Source organism: Temnothorax longispinosus, chromosome 11 (genome assembly GCF_030848805.1).
Source record: "Temnothorax longispinosus isolate EJ_2023e chromosome 11, Tlon_JGU_v1, whole genome shotgun sequence".
NCBI lineage: Eukaryota > Metazoa > Arthropoda > Insecta > Hymenoptera > Formicidae > Temnothorax > Temnothorax longispinosus.
In genome coordinates this window covers 7735445-7758310 of record NC_092368.1, presented here as the reverse complement: position 1 = coordinate 7758310, position 22866 = coordinate 7735445, and the positions used below count along the sequence as shown (strand labels likewise).

The 22866-nt window shown below is 33.7% G+C and overlaps 1 protein-coding gene across 1 annotated transcript; it reads right to left on the bottom strand.

Annotated features, from left to right (window-relative positions):
- Positions 1-1526: 1526 nt before the first annotated feature.
- On the bottom strand, positions 1527-22291 carry LOC139822548 (lipase 3-like). Its single transcript, XM_071794381.1, has 9 exons — positions 22037-22291; positions 21098-21369; positions 20670-20868; positions 17050-17164; positions 16343-16586; positions 16034-16192; positions 4522-4606; positions 4202-4344; positions 1527-3936 (listed from the first exon to the last, which is right to left on the bottom strand). The coding sequence occupies exons 2-9, from the start codon at positions 21293-21295 to the stop codon at positions 3796-3798; spliced, it is 1284 nt and encodes a 427-aa protein (XP_071650482.1). The 5' UTR covers positions 21296-21369; positions 22037-22291; the 3' UTR covers positions 1527-3795.
- Between the last annotated feature and the right edge of the window lie 575 nt (positions 22292-22866).

The following is a 22866-nucleotide window of genomic DNA, read 5'->3' as shown; positions in this document are numbered from 1 at the left end:
TTTCATAATGATAGGTGTAAAATCATTATTCCAGCCCCATGCAGTTGCTGCCAATTCGTATTCTCCACTTTTGAACTTGAAAATATATTCTTTTGATATGCTGCGTTGCAGCATCTTCAGAGGGAGGCAAAGTTTCAAGTTTAACGTTTTTATCGCGCTCACTCGCACGCTGCGGTTCTCCGCGCGCGAGCCGAGAAATCCTATACAGTTTATAGCATTCCCCGGGAAATTCTACCCCTGTTTTATATACAATTCTTTAAAATTCGGTCAATTATTTCCCGAAAAGTTGGAAAAATTTCGGATACCGGTTCCAAAAAAGATCGGTAACGAAAAATTATACACTTCACATCACTCTCCGGAAAATTCTACCCCTATTTCATATATAATTCTTTGAGATTTCGTCAATTATTTCTCAAAAAATTGAAGAAATTAGAAAAACTGGTTTCCAGAAGATCGGTAACAAAAAACTATACACCCTATAGTACTCCCCGGGAAATTCTACCCCTACTTCATATACAATACTTTCAAAATCAGTCCAATAGTTTCTAAGATTACCCCGAACAACAGTACAAACGACAGTAAATACGACTTTTTTTACTAAATTGCGTGTAGCCACTAAAATAAAAGTTCAAAAAAATATTTCCGATATACAGTCTTAAAGTTTAAGACCCAATCTACAACATCCCATAAGTTATTTTCTCAAAAAAATTTTTTTTCTATTACTTTTTCGACTTTAAAAATAGAGAAATTTTCATATTTTCTAGTTCGACATTTATTTTTATATACTTTTTTGAAAAATACACCTGCTTAATATTTTGTTTTTTAAATAAAACATGTATCATCTTAAAGTACATATTTTCAGCTTTAAAAAACTCTGTTATTAAATTTCAATATCTATTTCCTAAGCAATAATATCTGCAGTCAAACTTGTTGATTAATTTTGAAATAACGAAATTTTAAGAAAACTATCAACTTTGAGGTCCCAACTTTTAAAAAATAAATTTTTGTAATTTTTTTCACTTATTGCATTTTTCACTTATCAGCACATATTTTAAGAATATAATGCTTTAATTTAGAAGTAAAAATCTGCAAATTTAAATAAATGGCAATGATATTAGTAAAATAAGTCAAAAATTTCACATTGCCTCTCTTCAAATTCGATTTAAATATACTCAAAATGCTTTCTCAATTTTTCTAAACCACTTAAAAATTAGTAAATTACGTCTACTTTCGAATGCTTTTTGTAAAATTTGATTCTATCGATCCAATCAAAAGTTACAACTCTTTTTAAAAAGTGCGCGCGCGCCCGCGTACTCTGCAGGCGGCTTCACACGGGACGGCATCGACGCACTTTGAAGCGTTAATTAAAAAATTATTACTCCTACACATATTAATATTAAGAAAACTTTAGATATGTTTTTTTAGTAAAATTTTCTCCTCTTTCGATTGGCAGGCTTGCTTAGAGCTGCAAAGCTGCTTAAGAACGGCTTTTCCCAAATTTTAGCCAAATTAATTAACGAATCTCATTTCACTTATGCTTGTTTTAATCAGTAAGATCAGCCGCAAGCTGGTACAGAGTCGGATTTTCCATTTTGGCTCTTAAAAAATTTATAATAAATAAAATACGGACTCGCAGCTAAGCAACCCGACAGAGGTCGGTAGTGTTACTCCTGTCGACCTTTAACTTTCGGACAGATCATGCAGATCAGGCAGATCGGGCAGATGCGTTTTCTATTTCCAACTTTGACTATTTTTCTGTTGGCAGAAACTTGCGCTCGTCGTAGTGCAACAGAATTGTGGAAGATATGTGTATGCATTTACATATAACAGAATAGTGCAAGAAATGCGGCAGATGCTTGCGCAAATCGCAGTGCAACATAATCGCGCCAGATTTGTAGCATCGCCTACTGCTACCCATACAGCACAAAATATTTTTAAAATATTTTTTAGGAAGATTAAAATAATTTACAAAAATATTTTTTATATTTATAGCACCGCAGTGGTGTTGGGTAAGCCTTACGTTGCATTGCTGGCGAAGATATTGTCGCGAATGTCATGATTTTGCTTCGCCGGAGGCCTACTTCTGCTTATATTAGATCCCAACTGAAATTTACTTACGAGTTAGTTTTACCATTATGCGCCGTCTAGCGGCATCGTTGCAAACTAGCACATACAGCAGAATTCAACAAGAATTACGACAGATGCTTGCGTAAGAAGTAGAGCAGCAAAAATACAAATGATTTTGGCAGAATATATACCGTACATCTGATTTATCAATCAAACATTTTTCGAAATTCGTAACGCCAAAATGGACCGTATAGACGTATAGCCTACATTACAGCACGAAACTATAACAGTTTCACAATCTCCAGTTAACTTACAGTAATTATTTCTATAAATATTTATATAACATATATTAAAAACAACTTTAATAATATTGATGATAATTATTTACACTTAATTTCAAAATATTTATTATAATCTTTTAGATACTTTTATTTTCCGGACATTATAATATTTTCAAAATATTTAAATCTTTTTTATAAATATTTTGTGCTGTCTGGGAGTTTAGCGCGCTCGGCTGTTCTTTTTCTGACGGGCAGATGCTTGCACGCTTTTTTCGCATTTCTGTCACTCGAATCCGTACGGCAAAAACAACAATTTAAGCGACATTATACACTTGTAAAATTTTGCTGCAAATATGTTTCAAGAGTCTAGCACACTCGACTGCTCTTTTTCTCACGGGCAGATGCTTGCACGTTCTTTTCGCGTTTCTGCCGGTCGGATCTGTACGGCAAAAACAACAATTTAAGCGACATACACTTGTGAAATTTTGCTGCAAATATGTTTCAAGCGTCTAGCACACTCGACTGCTCTTTTTCTCACGGGCAGATGCTTGCACGTTCTTTTCACGTTTCTGCCGGTCGGATCTGTACTCAAAACTCTGCTGCAAAAAGCAGTCAAGTGTGCGTGAAGAGTCTAACGCGATTTGCTGTTATTTTTCTGTTGGGCAGATACTTCCATATTGTTTTCACATTTCTGCTGCATGTTTACTTTTAACAAATAGTATAAAATTTCACAGTAGCTTCTTACAGCAGACTACTGCAATAGTACCAGTAAGTACTCGTTAAACACAGATATTATGCACTTCTGTCGCAATTTTTGACTGTTTTCTTACGCACTTCTTCGGGACGTATCTGAACTATCAGACTGTGTTATCAGGGCACTCTCCGGCAGCTAAACGATATACAGTTTTTCGGTTTTTTTAGCGAAACCGTGATCTAACAAACGTTTTAATTAGTATATTCGGAACTAACAAACGATTCCGCATCGATTGACCACGGTTTTAATAAAAAATTGTAAAGAATTCTATATTTACCGGCTAAATTAACACTAAAAATTATTTTCGTAATTACGTAAAAACTATTAACTAACAAACATTCTAATTAATCTAACAATCAATAACAAATAACTAACAATCGATTCGTAAAAAAAAAATGTCATAAGTCGAAATTGTCCGGCTAACTTCTATGAGGTTGCTACCTGGGTATTTCAAGCACAAATGTACCAACATATAAAAAAATATAGTATTCTATCCGGACACTTATTCTAGCGCGGAAAATTAAAAAATTCCACGAACTTTTGATCACACCTCATATATACTTTTCTAATATTTTAGCAATTCTACGTTTACATTTCATATTATATAGAGAGATTAAGGTTTCTCTCCTGCTTTTAATTTACATTCATCGATTAGATTTATTTCATAGACTTATTTTGGTCAGCATCAAACTTTTATAATAGTTCTAACAAACGATCGTATAAAAGAGTTTTCGCGTTGATTGCCCACAGGAAATCTACGTGACTGAAATGCTTAAATGGAACTTCCTCAGTTAAAAGAACATTTGGTAAGCGTTTGCCAAGTTCCAACACATTCTGAAAATTAAAAATCCAATAATGAAAGAACGATATTAATAACGAGATGATTTAAATATATGAAAAGTAGAAAATAGATCCAATTAATACAAATCAACTGTTTTTTCCTATTACACTTTGCATTACATTCAATCGGATTCTTTTATATTGTTAACAAATTTATCACAATTTTGTCATGTTGAATAAATATTTATTTCTTTTGCTTTTATTTGTAAGTAAAAATTAAACTGCAATGAAAAACTTAACAAGAGAGAACTACTGTTACCTCTTTTGTCACAACCATATCATTTGCTGAGTAAAATAAAATTATTGGAGCAGTAATCTTTTTGAAATCATAACTTGGGGGTATTTTCTGTTTGTATCGCTTATAGTTTTCAGCTATTCCATAATCATAGTTTCGAAAGTCCTCTGCAACAATTGATATTAATCGTACATTTATAATTACGTCCAAAACTTAAAAGTATATTTGGAAAAAGATTAGTGCCCGTGCATACAATTATAAAGTAATCTGTAGAAAATTATCAACCGGAATATTGTTTTATAAAAGGGAATAATACTGTTTTATGTGAAAGGGGGAATACTCACTTATACGTATATTTTGGTAAAAATGCTCTAATGTTTGTACAGAACTACCGGCTGGAAAATAAGATAATAAATCCGGCAGGGTTGTCTATAACAGAAAAAAATTATATAAATGAAAGCGACTAATTAGAAAATGAGCCCTGGCGGAAAAAAATTTTCCAACTTTTTATGCAACAACTGCGCCAAACTACAACTAATTACGAAAAAAAATACGTGAAAACTATAAGTAAAGTAGAGATATTACATGGAAAGAAGAAGTTTTAATGCTAAACAATGCTAAAATTACAACTAATCACAAGAAAATGCGCGATTTCGAAAACTTTCTTAATTGTTTGTAGATAAGCGTAAAAAAGTTTTAAACATTTTTAACAACTCCGCCAAACTACAACTAACTACGACAAAAAATCATCGAAAACTACAATTAGAGATGCAATTAACTTAAAGTAGTTAGTCCGTGACAATACTGTCAAAAAGTTAATGATAGACAAATGACACATAGTATTTGGCTGGAATTGTCCGCGTTATGCATGTGTGTGTAAGAATCTCATATGTAGGGGAGACCGGGGCTAAAACGTCTACGGGGTAAATACGTCTAATCAAATATCTCGGAACCTGTATATTGTGCGAACTCGCTATTAACATTGTAAACGCTGCTTATGGTACCCATGTGACCAACGGAGTTTCGGCAGGTTACCTGTCGTGTTATGATTTTTACAAGGGCAAACGTGTTTTCGGAAGGTGAAAGTGAATTTTCTGCGCGTGGAAATTTTGTAATATCTGCAATAATATTTGCTCTCCAAATCTCGAGGTACGTGATTATAAAGAGTAATGCATGCTGAACACGAATCCAGTGTAGTTTTTTCATTATCGTTGATGTCTAATATTTCGTGGGCGATTAACCCTAGACAGACTCACTGGGGTCTACGGGACCCCACGCGAAATTCAAGTTGAGCCCCTGCCTTAGGAAGGTTAGTTTTCATACCGAGACCCTAACCATAATTCAGTTTAGTCATCCGGCAATCGACCTCTGTGATTCAGCGAGTGCGTTAGATCTGTGCAGCAGCTATGACCGAAAAAGAAAATCGTTTGGGGTATCGTAGACCCCAGTGAGTCATTTACGCTCGACATTTACCACAGTAAAGTATATTTCAGATTTTTTGTAAAAATCGATAACAAAAAATTATACACTTTATAGCACTCCCCGGAAAATTCTACCCCTGTTTCATATATAATTGTTTAAAATTCGGTCAATTATTTCATTTTTGCTGTTCTTGCACAGCAACTGATTAAAACTTTGTAAAGTTTTTGTGGAGTTAATTTTACTGTTTCCATATACTTTTATAACTTTTGACTACCTTTCAAATAAATAATAATCGACAGAATCTGTTTTACTTTCCATTTCTTGCGATTTTTCCCATCCGACAGTTTTTCGTCATTTCTTCTACTTCAGATGTTCAAAGAAATATGTTTTTTTTAAGAAACGAAAAAATCGCTTACATGCCCTTGAAGGTTGTCTATTCGTCTTTCAAAATCCGTTGGAAATTTTAAAATCGGTGAATTTTATGAAAAACTACAGCATTTTTTATAAAAATAGTCATTTCAGCCCAATTTTTGGTTCTTTTTCTTGTTTTTCGAAATTTTTTTACTGGTTTTTTTTACTATCGCAAATTGATGACTACTATTGTCTTCCCTATTAAACAACAAACAAAATTATCTATTATAAAGTTTTCTAAGAACATTCTGGAAATATTATACACGCGGTACAATTTTGGGGTTATTAAGACCCCAGTGAGTCATTCACGTATGAGAAAAATAAGTGAGTCTGTCTAGGGTTAAACCTGAAACTTGTGTTTGGGGCTAATCCATCTGTAAGCACCCGGGGCTAATCCGCCTGTCTCGTCACTGTGGCGCGCCGGGCGCACGACTTCAGCTCACGGCGATTTAAGGTTAAGTTTCCCTCGAGCGTGATTCTGTCTTCCCTTGCACGGGCATCAGTTTGTATAGGAGGGAAATGGTACGCACGTATCGTCGCAAAACGGGTGTTTTGGCCGACCGAAAAGATGGCGGACCGTTGTTTTCGAGATCGCACACGCTCACGGCACGTCGGCGAGGTACGGCGAGGCACGGCTCAGAGATTCCGCGATTTCCGCGCGAGAGTTGACATGCCGCGCGCGTGGTAGATCGTCCCGGCCGCGGTAGATCGTCGTTGTTGGTCATTGTATCAGTGTCAGTGTAGTGGTGGTGGTGTCGGTGGTGGTGGTGGTGGTCGTCGTCGTCGTCGTCGTGCGCTCGTCAGGATCTGTATTCACGTGCCTTAATTGTTTTAAGGAATAGGTAAAACAATTATTCTTTAATAATGTTTTGCATAACAATTTCAAATAAATTTTTATATTTTTCTTTTCAAAAACAATTATTAAAATGTATCCTATCATTTTTCAGGATTAGATGTACGTATATGTATTGAAAATGTAGTGTGACGGTTTAACCCCGGGGGGTAGACGGTTTAGCCCCGGCATTTTTGAGATTTCAATTTTTGCACCGTTGTCGTTTTTGCTCTATACCGGTTAAACAAAGCGACGTAGACAAAAATTTCCTATATAAATTTTGTAGCTAAAGGTTCACTCTTTACAGTGGTATACCACATTTAACCACAATTATTTATTTTGTTAAAAATTGGTACCGAAAAAAAGCGGACGGTCTAGCCCCGGTCTGCCCTACATGTATATAGACACTATAAATGTGTGCTACTAGATTAGGTTCACTTCAAAACTTCAAAGGTTAGCTGTCATATACTACGTTTACGCGAACGTTACTTCTGTAGTAACTTACTATAATTCACTCGTTTACGCGGAGTAAATTATCGTAAGTTACTACAAAATCCCGTTTACGCGAAGGAATTATCGTAAGTTACTATACAGAAGTAACGCTCGCGTAAACGTAGTAATATGCGTCCACCGCTAGTATCAGAAAGGACCCCGCACCCAAATCAGGGGAATTATGTACTTTAAGTATCAATTACTTCGAAACTAAACGGTCAAAGGTCTTGTATTTTTGCAAGTATATTTTTACAAGTCTTTTCTATGTCTTCTTGTTTTTCATAAAAGTTGTCAAAGTAGTTAGATCGCTACAATTAAAAACGTGGTATCGGAAACCGTTTTCGTACCTGTAATACATGTAAAAGGTACTTTTGATTTCAATTATCTCAGCTTCGGTACGGTCAATTTTTTTCTAATTGCACAGGTGTGTAAATCATGTTAATATATACTGTTCAAATTTTATGAGGTTTCCAAGAAAATGAGTTTACGGACTAACTACCTTAATGCCAAACTACGCTAAAATTGCATTCACGAGAAAATGCTCAGTTTCGGACAGTTTTTTTGCTTTCTCATAGAGGAAGCTTTGTTTTCATAAACTTCGTATATGGACTTTTGATCGCATGTAAAGCTAGGTCTAATCAACCAAATTTTAAAGAATTATATATGAAATTGGGGTAGAAAAGACCAAAAAGAAATAGTTATTTGTGTAACAATTAAGTGCGGGAAGTTGAAAATTGGACACGAGTGCGGAGTGGACGCACGAGCCGAAGACGAGTGCAATCACCCGCACTCGTGTCCAATTCTCAACCCGCACGTGTTACACACCCTATTTTATATTACAAAGTGCGTAGAAAGTGGCCTATTGCGCACACGCCATCAACAAAATCTAACTAAAAGTTTCTTTTACTTTATAGTTTTTAGCCATCGAAGTCGTAGATCACGGTCGACGAGGAGCCCTAATAAAAATTACCGTTAGAAACGGATAGAACGTGCGTTCTATCCGTTTCTGACTGCTTTACTATGCGTTTCTTTCCCTGCAATTACGGATAGAAACAGATGAAAAGTGTTGCAGATTCTATAAGATTGTGTACGCAAAGACGGTGGGAAAAGGCTAACTGCATCTAACTGATTCCTAACGGAACGGAACTTATCCGAATCTATGCGCAAACGTAATTACGAATCCTATCCGTTTCTATACGCAACCAGTTTTGAATGTCTATCCGCATCTGATTGTAAAACCAGGTAGGATATCTATCTGCATTTGCATGCAATTATGATTTGCCCGCTCTATCTGTTTCTAACTGCAAATGCATTTTATTCATTTCTTATTACTGCAAATACATGTACATTGTGGGAGGTTTGTAGTTATCAGGTAGATTCTACCTTTAAACGCCAGGAGAAGGGATTCCTCCAGACACTGTAATTTTTCTGGTTGTCGCCTGACAGAACGCCTGTTTATGGCTGGTTGTATTTTAAATGTGAGAAACGCTTTCCATCATGCGCCGCCTAGCGGCGCCGGCGTCGTCGCGAATCGTCGTCCATCTGCTTCTGTACGCAATGTCGACCTATAGGAATTTGTCTGCAACTACGGATACGAGTCCTGTATGTTTCTGTCCGCATTCTGTACGCATCAGATGCTGACGGTATCTATCCGTAATTACGGATACCGCATCCATCTGTATCTGTACGCAATGTCGACCTATAGGAATTTGTCTGCAACTACGGATACGAATCCTGTATGTTTTTGTCCGCATTCTGTACGCATCAGATGCTGACTGTATCTATCCGTAATTGCGGATACCGCATCCATCTGCATCTGTATGCAATGCCAACCTACCCGGGAAAAAATATTCATATCTGACAGTATATATTTACATTATATATGACAGTATATATGAACATGTAAAACTTATATATGTTCATATATGTTCATATATAAATAAGATATGAACAGATATAAGTTTTACATGCCCATATATAGAGCATATATAATCATATATGGTTATCTATTGCCATATATGATCAGATCGTATATTATACATGACACAAGATCTGATCATATAAGTTCATATATGGTCAGACATATTATTATGTGTAGCAGATATGACACTATACATAATCGTATCTGGCCTTACATGATCGTATATAAAGAATGTTTGGCCATGTATTATCAGATATAATTATATATGGTCATACATAACTATATCGGCACTGTACATGATCATATAAGACAAGACGCGATGTATATATGACCAGACTGGGATATAATGATATAATAAAATGTCCGGGAAAAATATTCATATCTGACAGTATATGAACATATATAAATGAGATATGAACAGATATAAGTTTTACATGCCCATGTATAGAGCATATATAATCATATATGGTGATCAGAATCATATATGGCGATAGATAACCATATATGATTATATATGCTCTATACATGGGCATGTAAAACTTATATCTGTTCATATCTCATTTATATATGTTCATATACTGTCAGATATGAATATTTTTCCCAGACATTTTATATCATCCCGGGAAAAAATATTCATATCTGACAGTACATGAACATATATAAATGAGATATAAACAGATATAAGTTTTACATGCCCATATATAGAGCGTTTATATATATATATATATATATATATATATATATATATATATATATATATATATATGTCCATTTAAGTCCGACAAAGTCCATATTGGCACGCAGTTTAAAAAACTGAAAAATATATTTAATAATAATTGATATTGTGAAATATTATTAAGCACCCAGATCCACTTCGACCAAAAACGGCATCTCATTGCTTGTGTTATTTTAAATTTTTCTTTTTTTTAATTTTGCATAAGACACTTAATCTTTTTTAATTATATTCATTTTAATGACATTAATTTTTATCAAATATTTTTATAAACAATGAAATTTTACCTTCGTGAAAAAAACTGTTATACAATATATATTACAGTTCTTATAAATAAATATATTAATCGTATTATTTTGCAAACATAATATCTTATAATTTAAACTGAAAATCATATATAATCATATATGAACTTATATAGTCATATAAGATTATATATGATCAGATCAGATATTGCATCTCAAAGTACCCGATAGATGGCATTCGATGGGATCTGTTTCTCGTATTTAAAATTTGACCAACAGTGTTATAAGAATGGTATCAAAAGACACGTCACTGTCTCGCGCTATGAAGCGGCACAATTTTTGTATCAGTTGTATCGTGGAGTCCACTTTTATAATAAAGTGGCACACTTAAAAAATAACTTTTGAAAATATATAACAATGTTCTGAAACTTACTTAAATATATATGTCCAGATTGAACTGTGTCAGTTCGTATCTGATCATATCTGATCAGATATTAACATATACAATAATACCAGATCATATATCCTCAGATCTGGCCAATTTCCATATCTGACCATATATGGCCAATCATATATGATTATATGTATATGATCATATATGAATATTTTTTCCCGGGTATAGGAATCTGTCTGTAACTATACGGATACGATTCCTGTCTGTTTCAGATAGGAGTTGAATATTTCTTCAACGTTGCTGTTATATAGTCGCTGATATAGTCGCTGGTAATATCTAACGAAATCCTGTTCGCTCTAACAGCAACGTTGAAGAAAAAATTCAACTCCTATCTGAAACAGGCAAAAATCGTATCCGTAGTTACAGACAAATTCCTATAGGTTGGCATTGCATACAGATGCAGATGGATGCGGTATCCGCAATTACGGATAGATACCGTCAGCATCTGATGCGTACAGACTGCGGATAGAAACATACAGGATTCGTATTCGAGGTTGCAGATAAATTTCTGTAGGTCGACATTGCGTACAGATGCAGATGGATGCGGTATCCGCAATTACGGATAGATACCGTCAGCATCTGATGCGTACAGAATGCGGACAGAAACAGACAGGATTTGTATCCGTAGTTGCAGACAAATTCCTATAGGTCGACATTGCGTACAGATGCAGATGGATGCGGTATCCGCAATTACGGATAGAAATCGTCAGTATCTGATGCGTACAGAATGCAGACAGAAACAGACAGGATTCTTATCCGTAGTTGCAGACAAATTCCTATAGGTCGACATTGCGTACAGATGCAGATGGATGCGGTATCCGCAATTACGGATAGATACCGTCAGCATCTGATGCGTACAGACTGCGGACAGAAACAGACAGGATTCGTATCCGTAGTTGCAGACAAATTCCTATAGGTCGACATTGCGTACAGATGCAGATGGATGCGGTATCCGCAATTACGGATAGATACCGTCAGCATCTGATGCGTACAGAATGCGGATAGAAACAGACAGGATTCGTATCCGTAGTTGCAGACAAATTCCTATAGGTCGACATTGCGTACAGATGCAGATGGATGCGGTATCAGTAATTACGGATAGATACCGTCAGCATCTGATGCGTACAGACTGCGGACAGAAACAGACAGGATTCGTATCCGTAGTTGCAGACAAATTCCTATAGGTCGACATTGCGTACAGATGCAGATGGATGCGGTATCCGCAATTACGGATAGATACCGTCAGCTTCTGATCCCAGCAAACGAAAAAAGATTGAAAATAATTAAAACGGGATTGCCAGGAATTCAATTAAGGACTTTCCGAATTCCATTCTGTCCCAAAAAGGGATTGAAATAGTTTCAATATCATGGAATTTCTTATTTTGGAAAGAATTTGTCTTTTTTGAATCCCATCCAATTCCGACACAAAAATATTATATCACTAAATGCCAGGTTAGGGATTGGAAAGTTTCGTGATGAATTCCATTGAATACCATTGATTTCGTTAACGAAATAAATACCATTGAATGCCAAACTAGGAATTAAAATTTTCCATATTGAATTCCATTGAATTCCGTCTATTCTGACAATAAAATGAATACCATTGAATGCCAGGATAGGGATTGAAAAGTGTTCGTGTTGAACTCTGTGGCGGTACGCGCCATCAGTAGTACACGCCCGCGCGGTATCTGCATTACCGGCAGTTCGCGTCGACGCCGCTAGGCGTCGCATCGCCGGGGCATCTTCTCGAGTTCAAAGTTTCGTCTCGATCGCTATGTAAAGGGACCCCCTACAGGGCCTGACAGATCTTACAAATCTCATTTTCTTACTACCTCGGTCGAAAGTACGTACTTTCGGCCCCGGTTCCACGGCAGAAAGTCTCATTTTTATGCCTTGGTTAAACTACATGCGCGCCATCTAGAATAGCGGGAGTAAAAACTTAGTTGCGTGCACTGGCACTCAATATATGACAAGATCCCTACCACAATATTACCACAAACCCAATTCACATCGCCCCAACCTCTACTTTTACTTTCACTCGTATAACCTAAAAATTTGTTTACAGTTAGTCAATGATAATGTTTATTAGTAAATTCTATTCAGAAAGTGATTGTGATTAGTGTAATAAAAATGAAAATAAGAAAATGCATGAACCATCATCTGGCGAGTCAACAGATGAGGAAGAAACACAATTACAAAAACATAAACACAATTCCTTTAATTAAAGTGTATTTATACCTTTATTTATAGATGCATTTGATTTGATGCCTGCCCCCGACCAGCAGCACTCGCTTCGCTCGTGCCGCAAATGTCGGGGCAGGCATCAATATCTTCAACACACACATGTCATTCTTCCGTACTTTCGACCAGGCAGCAAGAAAAATAGTATACACTACACGGGCAGAAAGTTTGAGAGCCCTGAACTGCGCGCCATCGTGCTCTCGGCTTCGCCTCGAGCACGATGGCGCGCAGTGCAGGAATCTCAAACTTTCTGCCCTTGTAGTGTAATATACTATTTCGGGCTAATTGCCCGTCGGCAGTAGTGCGTGTAATGCCCTTAAGCATACACAAAAGCTCACCGACGAACAACGGAGGCGCGAGACATTTCCTAAACCATCTAATGCCATGCAATTCCATAACCTTTACGGATTCCATAGGATTGGATGGAATTAAAAATTTCTTTTTTGGATTCCATGGGATTGGACCATCTCATTTCGAATCCGATCTAATTCCGCCAAAAAAGGGATTCAAAATTCAAAGGTATTAAAAAATTTTAATATCTTTTAATCCTTTTGCGTTTGCTGGGATGCGTACAGAATGCGGACAGAAACAGACAAGTTTTTCTATTGCAAAAGCTTATAGATGCTGTATGCCGATAGATTTCCATTAGATACAGTTATACGTCGTTACATTTTCTGTCTGTATTTGCAGATACAATAGTGCTGCTTACAGAAACGGATAGGGCTAGAATTTTCTTTTCAAGCTTGCAGTTACAGCGGATAGGATTCCGTTACATACCGTCAGAAATTCTATCTGTTTCTAACTGTTTCTAACGGTAATTTTTACCAAATTTGTTTATTTGCAGTTAGAAGCAACAAAACCATACGTTGCATATTCTGGTAGGGCACGGTTCATAGAATATTTTAAGACCAAGAGAGCCGAGCAACAAATTCTTTTAGTTAGTTTTTAGCTATCAAAGTCGTAGGTAACGGTCGACGCGGAGATAAATAATTTGCTTATTTGCAGTTAGGGGCGAGCAACAAAATCCTAAGTTGCACATTCTGATAGGGCACGGTCCATATAGAATATTTTAAGACCAAAAAGAGCCGAGCAACAAATTCTTATTGCAACAAATTAATAAATTCTATTTCTGAATTTAGTTGATGAATCATTTTTATATGCAATTTATTTTTGCACAATGTGTTTCAAACACCTAACGGTTTTAACAGTTCAGCGCTTACTCGGCATGATTATGGTTTTTTTATGCATTCCCTCACTTAGCCTTCTGCAATTGCATATATAGTTCACTAACAGTATAAATAATAAAAGAAACAAATTGCCAGAACTGCACCTTATTATTTAAATTTTAAAGAATCGTTTTCCGTTTTACCGACTTCTTACGATATTATCATTTTTATTCACATACTTAGCCATCGTTTTGACTTCTGGCAATTAATATCCAATTTTTTAAGCCTTAAATAATATAAAAACAAAATCGCCAGAACTGCACCTTGTCATTAAAATTTAAACAATTTTTTTACTTTACCGACTTCTGACAACGTTTTAGCCCCGCCTTAGACTTCTGGCAATAATTTTCCGTAATTTCTACAGTTAAAAACTACAACTTTACAAAATATCACAACTGCACTTAAAGATTTTATTTTGATTAAAAATAAACGCGTTTGACCGCCCGCCCACGCTTCCTTCCCCGGGAGCGACTTCTGGCTGCAGTGCTACGTGCTTTTCAGATAGTAAGGAGGGTTTTCATATACAAATTTTGACTGCACCATATCATTTTTAATTTTCGTAGCCAGCTCTTAGACTATTACGTCAATTGTAAAACCCCACTTGTGCTACTAAGCTTATCCTTTTTTAATTCATAAAAAGGTTAAATTTAAAATGAAAAAAAGTGTGCAAATTAGAAACTTGCACATTGTTTCCTTATCATTACAGATCGCTACCATTACTCCTATTTTATTTTGCTCATAAAACTTCCTCTATGAGGAAGCCAAACTAATAAATACTAATAATTATGCATCAAATAAAATACAAGCTTCCTCATAGAGGAGCTTTGTGAGCAAAATATTTCATTGGTTGTAAATAAGCATACTAAGACATAGAAATCATTAATTATGCGTAGAAACTTGTTACGCATAATTTCTACGTTTTTCTACGTCTAATTACAACTTAAGATGACATTTCATGGGCAGTGGAGCAGCAGCAGCAGATCGTACTAATTGGCTACAAAATAGTAGAAGTACTCGAGTTTCTAGAAATTCTCTGTCTTGTAGCCAATCGGTACGATCAACTGCTGCTGCTGCTCCACTGCCCACGAAATGTCATTAAAAAAAATTACCTTTTTCAAAAAAGATAAAAAAAGCGCCAAATACACGCCATGTATTTTGTAAATAAAAAAATCCAACCTAAGTAGTAGTATATATATATATATATATATATATATATATATATATATATAAAATAATTGTTGTGCAACTACTTTCAAAAAATAAAACCCAAGTGGTACATATTTTTGTGGTCCCATTCAAGGGTCTTTCTATTCCAATCCAAGTAGTAGCTTTAATTCTTCTTAACAAAATTATAATATTACAGAGAATTATTTTAATCACAAAGAATTAAAAAAGTAACAGTAAAAAATAAAAATATTTAATTAAAATAAAATAAATAAATTTTTCTTGTAAAAGAACTTGGCACTCCTTTTTTACTCTCGTCGCATTCTTTCCTAAATTATGTTTATTGTTTTTTTATTCAATCAAAAAATTTAGTACTAATGTTTAGTACTAATGTTTAAATTTCGAAGTTTAACAGCGCTAAGTTTTTTTACAAGAAAAATTTATTTATTTTATTTTAATTAAATATTTTTATTTTCTATTGTTACCTCTTAAATTCTTTGTGATTAAAATTATTTTTTGTAATATTATAATTTTTTGTTAAGGAGAATTAAAAAGCTATTACCACTTGGGTTGGAATAGGAAGACCCTCAGAAAGAAAATTGTCGCTCATATTTTCCGTTTGTTTATAATTAATACTTAAAACATCACGATGTCGGAATTTTATTATAAACATTGTATTACGTGTCTTTTATATGTTATGTATGATGAAACTTACGGTGTTAAGTTGTGCTGGATCAGGACCAGCGATTAAGAATAATACAGTGACGCAAATAATTTGAGTCATCGCATTGTCATTACACAACGTTCTTGCTACCGTAACAGTCGCTAAAGATTGTGGAAAAACATCATACGTTTCACGCTCTCGTAGAATTTCCTGGAACGAATAAAACCAGCAATACAAGTATTAGCTCGTAATAGCTAAGAATATTTTTAGCGCATTAAATAATAAAAATTATGAAATTATTTAATCTTGTATTTTAAACGCTATTGCTTGCAATAAAAAGTCACAGATTTTGGCAGTTACCTTTATTGTTGGAAGTATGGTAATTAATTCATTAAGTGTGGGTGATACTTTCATCCAAAAAGAAGCTGGAGCTAGACAAATAGCCATTTTTATTTTCATGTTGTATTCCGGTCTTGATGACAGAAAAGTGAATAGCGCAGTACCCCCCATTGAATGACCGACATAGTATAAATCTTTTTGCTTTGTATAATTGAAAATGTAATCGAACATGGCCGGCAGATCTTTTGTTCCAATCTCGTGAAAGCTGAAAAATAAGAATTATGACGATATATTTAACAAAACATATTTTCTCGCTTTCCTTCCCTCCCCCCCCCCCCCCACCCGTTTGACAAATGCACGCAATCAATTTACAGTGAGAAAAAAATTAAAAAATAAAAGAATTACAATCGGGCTAATAAAGAGAATACTATGCAAACTTTAACGTTTACAAAACGTGTTATAAAATTCCTTCTTTCATTTTCATATATATACTTTTGTCTTCATTGCATATTCTTTTAGAAATTTTTAACTTTATATTCATATCACTTAATTGGTAAGTATAAATACCTACACTTTATTCAGTACAAGTAACGAATACTTGTATCATTTTGCTTCATAAATATCTCATTTTTCAGGTAGGTCGTACACTTTCGATTTAAAATGGATTTTTAAACTTGAGATCTGATGTTCCCCCAAAATAATTTTTAAATTTTAATATTAACGTTTACCTATACTGCCAGAATTTGGGATCGTATGTCGTCATATTTACGTGTGATCTGCAGTAACTATTTCCTCTCACATTTCCAATCCATACATCATATCCTTGATCTGCCAGTAAAAATGCTGTAACACAAAAAATAATAATAAGTTATATTAGTGCGCTATATAGTACAGTCACTTTAGACAAAAATCAAGCGAAACCTCGGAAAAAATGTCAGCAAGGTGAATTTTGGCACAGACCTTCGTTTTTGCATAAGATTGAAGGGAGAAAAAAGTTTACCATTATACAGTGGCCGCTAAGAAAAATAATTAAACAAATAGGGCTCAAATTCCGTTTTCTTACAAATATCTCGTAAAATATCGATTTTACAAAGAAAATACAAGAGTAGAAAATTAAAGAGTGGACAATTTTGCACAAAAAATGTTCTATAAGTTTTTGTACGAGCAATACTTTTCACGTAATAAATTATGCAAGATGTACGCGGCGCGGTGAATGTACGGAGCGCGCCGACAGACGTCAAGTGAATTTAAAGCGTCGCACGCGCGCACAAAAAATATCATAACTTTTGAACGAATCATCGTACAGAAATGAGCAAAGAATCGTTGAAAAGCTGAAACCTTCAGCTTTTTAATGCAATTTGTTTCGTTATTCTACGACAATTTTTGAAAATTCTACGATGGATTAAACAAATTGTTACATGCAGTTTTTGCCTTTTTTTATAAAATCAGTCACAAGTAGGTTCCAAATTGTAAAAAAAAAAAACGCCTGCAGGATATTACAGTATATACTTCATACTTTGATCCTACCAGAGGAAAAAAATTACAAAATTTTTTCTTTAAAATCAAGCTATTGACATTTTCAGTAATCTTCAAATTTCTTTATAAAATGTTAAAATTAAAATCGTCATAACTTTGCGAAAAATTGCGCTAGAAACGTCTTTGAAAAAGCGATTGAAAGCTTGGAATGTCTACTTTTAGGTCTCATATCGCTATATTTCGTCATTTTTCGATTTTTTTATTTATTTACGTAAATGTGTAAATTATCGCGAAAAACCTTGAACTGATTCTGATCATCATTGACATAATGTATCAGAAGTATGAATAAACGAATATATACTTACTTATAGTAGGTTTGTGTAAAGATTACAAGTAGAGGGAAGGGGAGAGACCGCTTGGGGCCAATGACAAAGAAAAAATATTTGGGACGGTGGTGGGACCAGCCAGCTTATACCTGAAGGCTGGAGCGTGTGAAAGTTTAGTTTAGTTCAGGCTTTTATATATGTATGTATGTACAGTGAAGACGTGACAATTTTTCATAATGGTATTATGTGTCTCTTATCGATCTATGGTGCTTCAAATAAAGTATCATGCATCGATGAGTTTCGATACACTTGCTTCACGAGAGCTATTGGTAAAAATAAGGCTGTTAATTTAGCTTGTATGCCACCTACATCAGATGCAGCACGACAGCACTTGTATAGAGTATATTTACAAGTTCAAAAATGGCTTTTTGATATAGATCTTCCAGCTGAAAACTGGGGCTGGAAAATGAAAGAAACGCTCGAGCCGTTAAAAATGCGTAAGCCACCTGCACCGGAAACTTTATTAAATATAATTTTCTGTAATTGCAAAATGGGTTGCGAAAAAGGATGTACTTGCAGAAAATCAGGATTATTCTGCACTTCTGTTTGCGGACATTGCCAAATACAAAATTGTATAAACATAATGGTTCCAGAGATAGAAGAGCAAGATGAAGAACTGCAAAAACTGGAAGATATATAAATTTATAATTTATACTTTTAATCAACAATAAAATATAAAACTCAATTAGCTTCAATTTGTATTTTATATTTCAATTTTGTTATCATGTTTTACATATTATATTATATTTTTATTTTACGTTGACAGATAAACTAATTTTACTTATTTATTATATATTATTTTGTGTTTATATTTGACCGTCAATGTAATTTTATAGCCACTTTAATTTTGACTTTTATTTGACTGACAATGTAATTTTGTAACTACTCTAATTTTAATTCTCTTTTGACCTCAGTTCTTCTCCGTCTCCATATTATATTAAAGTATATTATATATAGTACAATTTTTTTTTATTATGATTAAATATTACCCTTGGCCCCAAGCGCTCTCTCCCCTTCCCTCTACTTGTAATCTTTACACAAACCTACTATAAGTAAGTATATATTCGTTTATTCATACTTCTGATACATTATGTCAACGATGATCAGAATCAGTTCAAGGTTTTTCGCGATAATTTACACATTTACGTAAATAAATAAAAAAATCAAAAAATGACGAAATATAGCGATATGCGACCTAAAAGTAGACATTCCAAGCTTTCAATCGCTTTTTCAAAGACGTTTCTAGCGCAATTTTTCGCAAAGTTATAACGATTTTAATTTTAACATTTTATAAAGAAATTTGAAGATTACTGAAAATGTCAATAGCTTGATTTTAAAGAAAAAAATTTTTGTAATTTTTTTCCTCTGGTAGGATCAAAGTATGAAGTATATACTGTAATATCCTGCAGGCGTTTTTTTTTTTACAATTTGGAACCTACTTGTGACTGATTTTATAAAAAAAAGCAAAAACTGCATGTAACAATTTGTTTAATCCATCGTAGAATTTTCAAAAATTGTCGTAGAATAACGAAACAAATTGCATTAAAAAGCTGAAGGTTTCAGCTTTTCAACGATTCTTTGCTCATTTCTGTACGATGATTCGTTCAAAAGTTATGATATTTTTTGTGCGCGCGTGCGACGCTTTAAATTCACTTGACGTCTGTCGGCGCGCTCCGTACATTCACCGCGCCGCGTACATCTTGCATAATTTATTACGTAAAAAGTATTGCTCGTACAAAAAAACTTATAGAACATTTTTTGTGCAAAATTGTCCACTCTTTAATTTTCTACTCTTGTATTTTCTTTGTAAAATCGATATTTAACGAGATATTTGTAAGAAAACGGAATTTGAGCCCTATTTGTTTAATTATTTTTCTTAGCGGCCACTGTATAATGGTAAACTTTTTTCCCCCTTCAATCTTATGCAAAAACGAAGGTCTGTGCCAAAATTCACCTTGCTGACATTTTTTCCGAGGTCAAATCCTAAAGTGACTGTACTAATATAGAGAATGTACTAAATTCCAGGAAATGTATATCGTTATTTTTTTCTAAAATTTAAAATTAATTTTTCAAAAATATCTTTATATTTCTAAATCTTTTAATACTTTAATATTTGATTGAGGTTCAGATTATTCTATTTAATTCCACTTTAAATTGAAAAATAACTAACGTCCTATTATTTCTTTGTAATCCTCTTTGAAATCTAACTCATAAAAAATCGCCTCTTTATTTTCAGTAGCTTGAAATAAAATTTATATTAAATATTATTACCTGGAAATTTTTGTATATAAAAAGAAAGATTTGACTAAAATTTATAAAAGGACATATTTACAAAAACATCAATGCATTAATAATTTTCAAGTTATAAGATTTGAAGGTGGAATCTTCGGTTCTTCACAAAAATGCTATATGGTGAAATTTTACACGATGTTTTGAATTGATTCGCACGTTACGTTAACAACTACATGTTATCAGTAAATACGTACCAAGGTCTTTACCAGGACCGTACAGTACCCAACTATCAGATGAAGCCAAAATGCCATGTTGTATGAATACAATTTCCTTCTTTTTCTTGTTATCCAACAATGGACTACCAGGTATCCTGTGTATTTTCAAATTGTAACCATCCTCCGTTGTCACGTTATGCTCCTCAGCGGGATAATCATATTGTTCTACCAGGCCAATCTATGTAAAAGAATAGCATAATATGTAACATCCACAAAATATCATTGTTTCATCTCTATTTCGATTTCGATTTTTTTTTTAAATTAAGTAAAAAATATTTATACAACATTCAGAGACTTTTGGCTTAACAATTCAAGACGCGGTGAAATTGTATAGTTTAATCTATATTCTATATTAAATTGAATATATAATCTATATTAAATTGTGAAAACAATTAATTTTTACTCACAAAATCCAATACTTTTCCACTGTCCATTCTTTCGGCTTGATCTATTTTTCTTACTCTCACTAAACCAGGGTCCTTAGGGAAGAGAAAATTTAGAAATTTGTTTTGAAGAAACAATGGTATGCCCTGCGATCTTTCTTCTAAGAACGTCGTAATAATCAAAAATGCAAGCAACATGGATTTCATACCTGATGTCATCATATCAACTGCAAGGTAGATTATAATAAAATTCTTAACTGTCGGCAATGTTACTTGAAATACTTTTCGTGAGGCAACTGCAATGAGAAACAAACACGCCGCGATAAGTACTGAGTCGACAATAATTTAAAAAAAGACGTTATTTTAACAGTTTTAATTTTCTTTTGTAGAAATGATAAAGGTAGTTAATTATATTAAAATTTTCTACAAACATGGATTTGTGAAGAAAATAATTGAAATGCATATGCACAAACACATTTAAATTTTTATAAATTTTCCAATAGAAACTATTAATGTCAAATTTTATATAAATATAATTCAAAGTGGAGTCAGGTACGAAATAAATAAAATATGGAAAATTTAATGTATAATGTAATATATAATATGTACAAAGTACACTAGCGAAAATGGAAACTAGAATAAAGAGAAGAATAGATGAGATGGATAAACTTCCATAAAACCATCCTTGATTTTTAAAAATCTAGACACGTTTTATAAGAATAATAACAGATTCATAAATAATCTTCATAAATATTTCGGACTTCTAAAATTATATATGTTAAGTAAATCCTTTGAAGAGAAAAGTTAATTCTACACCGTTCTCTTGCTTAATATAAAATTCTTTAATAAAAAGTTGGTACAAATTCTATATGTTTGTAATAATGTCTATGTTCGCTATTTACAAACATGTTAATATCAAAATATTCTTTCTATGTATGATACATCGAAATATACATTACATACTTGTTAAGAAAATTGAAGAAGATTATAAAAGGAAACGTCTTTTGTCGTGACAAAAGAATCCTTAAGTATTACGACAGCGATTTGCATGCTTATCGCAGCCCACGTATATATTCCACGAAGACACAATATGCGCCTAGTATACGAGATAATATAAAACTACAAAGAATCTCACCAGTTGCGTTCTTTAAAATATATATACTCAGTTCGTGTGCAGTGACGAAACTTGAGATTTTCGCCCTTCCGTAGTTTCTTTTAGTTTCTTTTATAGCGTTTTCGATTTGCGACTCAAACCGACTCGGGTCGCATCATGTATACAGGACTCTAGCATCATTGACGTGGAATACATACATATCTATGTGTGTATTCCACGTCCATTGATGCGACCCGAGTCGGGTCGAGTAGTAAATCGAAAACGCCATTAGTCTTTCCACTATTTCAAATAGTACAAAATAATACATATATTCATGTAAATTTTGAAAAACTTTTTAAAAGCCCTTTTTCTTTACTCCCTATTATTTTCTCAATAAAGTTGAACAAACTTTTAAGGTTGCCAAAACTTTTTAATGGAATAATAAAAACAATAGTAAAAAATATTACGTTGCAAAATTAGTTTTTTTTTTATTAAAAATTTGTATACAAATTTCTTGTTCTGCTCAAAAGTTTATTCTTTGAATATTAAGTACTGTAATTTCTAGCTCCGTTACTGTATTAACTAACAATTACGAAATCATATAATGACCTTGGTTGTCAAGGTTGTTTATATTCTATAGTGTGATCATTGACTTTTATCCTCTAAAAGAGAATAACACTTCTATTAATAATCAACATTT